The sequence below is a fragment of the Ptychodera flava genome, chromosome 1 (assembly GCF_041260155.1).
Source record: "Ptychodera flava strain L36383 chromosome 1, AS_Pfla_20210202, whole genome shotgun sequence".
Taxonomy (NCBI): domain Eukaryota; kingdom Metazoa; phylum Hemichordata; class Enteropneusta; family Ptychoderidae; genus Ptychodera; species Ptychodera flava.
In genome coordinates, this window is record NC_091928.1 from 26,894,888 (window position 1) to 26,902,466 (window position 7,579).

General features: G+C 37.5%; 1 protein-coding gene across 1 annotated transcript in view; it reads right to left on the minus strand.

Moving 5' to 3' along the window:
* Positions 1-6,816, minus strand: part of LOC139135774 (kremen protein 2-like) — an 11,245-nt gene extending 4,429 nt beyond the window's left edge. Inside the window, exons 1-4 of the mRNA XM_070703510.1 lie at positions 6,301-6,816; positions 5,766-5,938; positions 4,158-4,439; positions 607-945 (exon numbers count right to left, since the gene is read on the minus strand). Coding sequence (XP_070559611.1) covers positions 607-945; positions 4,158-4,371 — 553 coding nt within the window. The 5' untranslated portion in view covers positions 4,372-4,439; positions 5,766-5,938; positions 6,301-6,816. The remainder of the gene's footprint in view (positions 1-606; positions 946-4,157; positions 4,440-5,765; positions 5,939-6,300) is intronic.
* Positions 6,817-7,579: the final 763 nt, after the last annotated feature.

The window sequence follows — 7,579 nt, forward strand, 5'->3', positions numbered from 1 at the left end:
TTACTTAAGTAATTGTATTTCTATTGAAGACTTTGTGAAGTTTAGACCCCTTTTGAAAGTGTTGAGAGCTTTCTTGCCGACATCACTTTCCACGTTCTTGCTGAAAAGTGCGGGGTTGAACCACGTGATGTTACGTTTCCTGTTATTGTTTCTACCCCAGAAAATTCTACCCGCTGATTGGTTGGACTTTACATATTCAATTTGATCAGTGTACTCGCTTGACTTAACGGTGTGTTGTAGTGACCTTTGTATTTATCAAAGATGCCCTTATCACGTTTGCTTATTGCTCAGGTATGTGTTTAATCATAGTTAGCGGGTGATTACACTTCTTATTGACATACATTGTTTGGTCGTTTGGTTTACGACAGGGTATGGTTTATAAGACCAAGGTATCAACGGGGGACACAATCTCGTGGTCAATTATTGACAAAGCATCGAGTTACTCTAACATAAGCACGGAATGTAATGTTTGTATATCAGAAAAAGTACACATTATCAATGCTGGCAATCTACGCTTTTACACAAAAATCACGATTTCTTTTGATTTTGATTTTAAGCTTTCACATACACTTTACCTTCAAATATAAATGCGAACGCACAATTTACCTGAGAAATCAAGCGCAAAAGTACCACTTTGGTTTTCACCATCACTCGCTTGAAATACAATCAAAACACCACTCGAACAGCTGTATATCTCACCACTCGCAGGAAAGATCCTAGAGAAATTGCCGAGGACTCTCTCTTCACCTTGGTACATTTCATAAATTATGACGTAGTCATCATCGTTGGCGAGGTCGAATATGGTAAACGTTATTGAGATATACTCTGCTTGTGATTCGATTTTCCATTCACAGTAATCCAGTCTTTTGTAATATCCGGGGAAATATGGAGAGTAGATAGTTCCGGTTTGTTGTTGGTATTCACCTCCACATGCTCCCAGTTGCACTGGAAAATGAAGTGTTAATCTTAAGTCTAAAAGGAACATATAGACTTTAATATATCCGTTTAGATAGATATATCAATAAAAATGCATTGTAATTTGCTAACAGGAGACCATGCGACACGAGAATCTACTAGATCATATGTTGCTATGCTTCCCAATGTTGCGTACTCTTATGACATACGACACATTCGATCAATTACACGGTTGAACACCCTCAGGTACTTTCGTTGAACGGTAAATAGCCTCCACAAAAGTTGAATAGTAGTGAGTAAAACAGGTTACAAACGTATAAAAAGCAGCGTTGCCGGTGCCCAAGTATGATAGAAGTTTGCACCAAAAGTAATTTTTGGTTCTGTTTGTTAGCTTACAATATTTGATCCCTACTGTTCCATATAAAACTTAAGTTTTCCAGACCTATTTGTCAGCCTTAAATTAGTACAACCATTTTCAGTATTAGACAGCGAAGCTACTGCAGTGAACTGCAATAAAACTGCTAACACTAATTAGTATCAGCTGTAGCCATGGCCTCTTTAGTGTTGATCAAGGCTACTTGATACTGACAACAATTCTGCTTGTACAAAGACAAAACTAGCTCCGTCTAGGGTTGTAAATGAGAGTTTACGATTGGCACACTGTGTTCAAGATTAAGATACAATGTAACATTACCATGCACTGGTCCATGTACAAATCTTGTTTATTTCAACTTCCCCAGACAAACTGTCGGCATGGGACACACAATGTTGTCGACTTTGCCAGCTGGCTACAGCTGAAACTAATTAGTGTGAGCAGTTTTATTGCAGTTCACTGCAGTGGCTTCGCTATCTAATACTGAAAATAGTTGTATTTATAGATGCAAGGTCATTCAATATCATCACACTTTTAAGAGAAAAATCTCATACCGGTCTTCAACCAATAAAATCAGGCTTGTAATGCGTATAGTTGCTGAGAAACGGAAAGGCAGGTCAAAGTCCATCCCGTATTTTTGGAGTAAAGTACTATATCATACTGGTCATCATCGGACAAAAATCAGATCTGTATAGCCTTTATAGTTACTATATTACACAAAAGTAGGTCAAAATTCGTCCGATATTTTCTTAATTTTCACATAATTCAATATGGCCCCGGGTCATATGATCAGATTATATTGTAAGGAATAGGTATATGAGTACTCATATGACACTATAAGCTCTGCAGATTAGAGCAGTTGTTGAGTTTTAGGTCGACAAAGAAATGGCAGAAGAAGAAGAGGAAGAAGTAAACGCCAGTAAAAACATTTAAGAAGAAACAGAGGGAGTAGAACTCGAACAATAACGATGGGACCCACGGCTAAATGGGCTTGGGCCCCTAACAAGCAAAAAGCGATAATAAATAAACGCATACATCACTTTCACCTTTCATGATTATACAATTGTCACCAAAGTGACCCAACTTTGTCAATTCTCTTGTACTGGATTGTCGCTCATATCTAGATCACACATATTCTTTCTCTCCAATATTGTCTTTCTATTTAGAACAACATTGAACATAACAGGCATGTGAGTTTATGACCTTATACAGAAGTGAATTCATTGCAATGGCATCAATTGATCGTCTCCTGATCGTCAAAACATCGTGGTTACTTTATTACAAGTAGTTAATCCAATTTCAAACGTTTGTGTTCACGTGATATTGACAAAAAGAAGCCAATATGACCTTCATATTAAATGATATTACTGCAAGATTCGCTCATGATCATAATGAGCTGTGTCTCACAAACTTAAATGATAGTACTTGCATCTCAAATATAAAACGTGGATCGGCCGGGTGTCGACAAATGCTGTTATCACATGCACAAGCCAAGTTTGTCGTCTCCGAACAAAAAATACGGGATTTATTCTCTGGTCGTTCTACGTCACGACAACCCGCGTCTATGTCATCAATTTTGGTGCGTCGGACCTTTTTTTTGTCGATCTTCGGTGTGCTCGTAAATATGTAAACAAACAACATGGCGGCCGATGTTTCTCCCACGATCAAAAGTCATGTAATGAAATCGATATTTTCACAGACTACGACATTACTAATCCGAACAATGTAAACACAAGAGTGTACCGCCTGTATATTCCGAAGGAATTACGTGAATAATTTGCGGAAACAACGAACTTGAAGCTGGTCGCGTATACCGTGGGTTCCGTACGCATTGCAAACAGGGTCAGGCGCGACGTTTACAGTGTTCGCGCCGTCGAGATTCAGTCGATATTTGTTCCCGAAAAAAAGTGTATCTTCGTCTGTGATAAAATTCTAGGACTATGCTATCTTTGAAATAGAGTATAACTTTGCGGAAGGCAGCCTACGTGTAGACCGAGAGCTGTCATTTGCTCCACACACGAACGAACGTGAGCGCTACGCACACGACGGACGACTGAAAATGATCGACAACTTGTGCACGGCGTACTGATATTTATTCCTAAAGTAGTTCAAAAGTTTAAACGCGGAATCGTCATGGAAAACTTATTTTATTTTCCAAAAAATAACGAATTCTTGGCTTGTGCATGTGATAAGTATATTATTCCCTAATATTTTTCTTCGTTCAGCTCGGAAAATACTCGTGACGTGATGACCGTGTCACCACTCGTCTTCGACTCGTGGTGACACGGTCATTACGTCACTCGTATTTTCCTTCGCTGAACGAAGAAAAATATTAGGGAATAATATCTAATTACCGTACAAAAGAACAGCCTAATAAAAAGAATGATCATTCTTCACTACGTCAGATACGAAATAACATAACATTGCGAGTTTTTTGGATATAGGACAGGTATATTCACAAATACGTCTCTGTCTCAATCCTTTGTCAGTGTATTCACATACTGTCTGTATTTATGGACAATGTATGCATTCACGATCTTTCACAAAATATGACATTACATAAAATATGACCTTCACCACAGAGAAATCCTGGCTAGATATCAAACTTCCTCGATAAAAGTAGGTTCGAATCTTTACTTAACTGTAGCCTAAGAATGAACTCCATAGGTGATCAGCATGTAAATATGAATGTTTATCCACATGAACTTTGTCGTTAATTGACATGTGGTAATTTATACTAAACAGTGCATTTGAATCATGCAAAGTAACCACAACATTATGCTAAGTAACTACCGAAGAAAATCGATACGTGCATTTTCACAAAGGCAACGCCCCACTCACTAATACCGTATATCACAGCGTAACTCACCATCGTAGACACTAGCTGACGTAGCACCACCTCCGCAAATTTGCCAGTCGGCGCGCGCACATGATATAAAACACCGTGCATTTGGCACAGGATTCCACCCATTACACGAAGCATTCGGGTTCCTACACTCACACTTGTTTCCATCATTACCATGTAACATAGCCAAAGATGTGTTTTGATCTCGACAGAATTCTGCGCAATATTGTATCGTCATGTCGGTAGAATCGAACTTGCCTGTGGTTTGACAGTTGTGAAACTGATGACACCCGTTGTATGAGTAGACTGGTGAGACAAAACAGCTTTGACATTAAGGTAGCGGTAAAGGCTAGAGCATCAGTTATAAACTTCAATAAAACTATTAAAACATAAAAGTAGTCAACATTCTCTGTGGAATAAAAAAAACTAGACATTTGGGCACAAAGGCATTGCAGAGTTATAGCCCGTTGAAACTTCTGAAAAACTGACCAAATAAGAGGAAGTAAGGGAGTCCTTAGTGTATTAACTATGGTAGAGGTCCCCTAGCTTTTAAAAAAATGTTTGAAAAGGGAAAGTCATTTTTTACTGTTTTTCAGGAAAGTTTGACAAGGCAGTGCTTGCATTCAGAATGCGTGACTGCTATTATAAATGCATTTTTAGATTCTTTGAGTGTCAAAGAGGTGTCAAAACTGAGATTAACCAAAAAGACTGCTCTGTGACTTCAAAAGAGGGGTGCAAATATGGCTTGTTTTCAACATTTTTGAGAGAATAACAGTTTTCCTACATAATTTTATACCAATTTAATCCAACCTTTGAAATGAGATATGGACATGGAATTTTTACAGCCTATTAACAAGGTTACAGATAAGATTTGTACGGCACAATTTTCCTGTATTTGAAGTACTTTTTAAAAATCGTATTTTGAAATTTGAAAGCATTTTTAATAATTTTTGATATGTAAACCCATGTAAAATCATAAAAACAAATTTTATTTACAAATCCTGCCGTACAAATCTTACAATTAATAGTGTTAACATATTTATAACTAATTTGGTAATATTAATTATTATTAATTCAAATATGTAAAAAAATATGAAAAATTAAATTTTAATATTGATTGGTGTCATATTTCAAAATCATGGCTACAAATATACAATTTTTATATTCTTTGGTGAAAGTATTAACTAAGGAAGTTATCCTGAAAATTTGAACTAAATATCTTGATTCTAACACTTGAAACTTGACATTAACTCTGAGAAAAGAATTGGTGTATAAATAGCCTTTACCGCTACCTTAATTCCCAAGACTTAGTATACACTATCTGTTTTGGCTTTGTAAGTACTTTGTGGTGTTCTGGTCGATCTTCTGACTGAGGCATATGAGTTCTGTGTGAAAGTAATTCCTTTAAACTTTGAAATTTACGTTTTAACAATGCGGAATACAATCCCTACGAAATGGATTGAACAATAAGATCTCTGGGATTGTCTCAGTAAAGAAAGTCTGCTGCTTGCGCACAATACACTAAAGCAATTGCACGCTGATTTTCAAATAATATAAAATAAACAAAATAATAATGTAATAATAATGTAAACCTATGGGACCCGCAAGATATTACCTCATACATGTACTTACAGTTGCACGTTGCCTTAGCCTGAATACAATTGTCACAGTCGGTACTGATTTATAAGAACATTCGTGGAATATTGTATTGTTCGCGTCACACGTCACATCGACAACACATATCGTCGAAAGCGTGACGTCACCGGTACGTGGGCTGTCATCTGTCATTGCGCCTTCTGCATATCCTGTCATGTATTATGTGTATAGAGTAAACACATACGAACAAAACACACAGAAATGTAACTCATAACTAAATTAGATTTCCCATATTATTAGTCCAGTGAATTTTAAAAACGACAAGAAAACGTACAAACAACAAAGTTGGGCTATGCAAAAATTGCAGTGACATTTGATTTTATAAATATGTATGTAACAAAAGTAGTACTTTAAATAACAGTCAGCTATCAAAAAGAAGAATGTATTGAAATGAACGTCGTTGGCATTGATGACATACATAGATAAGAACACCCCTCAGCTGCTATCCCTTCAGCAAAAAATATATGATAGAATATTAAATGAGAACACTGCCAAATGTTACTTTAGTTACCTATATCACGACAGAGTACATCTGCATCGTTTGTATTCCAAGATACGCCGTCACAGACTGGCGTCCAACCATATTCCTCCGTTAGCATTTCCACTCTGCCTTCGTATGGCGTCGGACCATTCGTTAGTTTTCCGGTTTCTTGGAACGTAAAAATGAGAGGGCAGTGCTGGTTTAAGAAACGGAAGGCTATATCGCCAATATACTTACACTCACACGTTGTCCATAAAGCTTGTACTTGTTTTAAACGACGTCATCAGTGACATAGTTATGAACAAGCCTGCATGTTTTACTTTGTTCCTTATTGTGAAATCCGGATACAAGCTTATGTAAACGTCTCAATTTTGCCCATGTATAAAAACGATTCAGAACCTCCACACTTACGTGTACAATCCGATGAGCGTTGAAAGTAACCAGAATCGTAGATACTAGAAATAACTGGAATTCCATGGTGATTGATTCAAAGACAGTTTGACATCCGAGTAAGCGGACTCCTGAAACCAGATATGTGGTTTTATGTCTTACTTGAGTCGGCTGGTACAAAGTGCAACCCACCCAAAAAATATAAGTGATTGTTGTGTGTGTAAAACATACCCTCAACGTTTGAATTATGAGAAATAAGTGATTGATTGGTGATCTCGTGATATGATTATGATGTCATGACCAGACTTAGTTCTTTTCTCCTAGCAACATAGAAACAGGTATTAACCACTCGGAACGTTAACTCTTGTGCAATTTGTTGCGAGGTATGTGCTTTCCAGCTTGCGCGCATGTTATGGAATTTCTCTTGCTGGATCGGAAAAGTTGGCCCCTGTCTTCAAATTATACTGTACCGAACTAGCGAAAGGCATAACCTAGCTAATTTCACCAACACATCGAAGAGCTTAACACCAATGCTACGCTTCAATTTAAACATCTCCTGGCCTTTAAAAAGGAGTCACTCTACCTCCACAACAACATCAAAGAAGGCATTATTGCTCTCCACACTTTAGATAGTGAGACTGGAGCGAGAAAGTGACGCTTTCTCGCAATTGGTGAGAATGTCTTCAAGTTGTTATTCTTACTACTATCAGTGAGAAATTTTCAATTCTCACTGATGAGCAGTGAGAAATGCACTTCTTGGTGAGTATCAAGTACGATATTAGATTCTTACCAGTGAGACTTGAAATTTCTCACAAAGCACGGAGATAAAGGTTATTTTCACAGTTAAGAAGAGGCACCGTGGGGCAGTGGTTAGGGTACAGGACTCACTATCGGAGGATGGCGAGTTCGAGACCAGGTA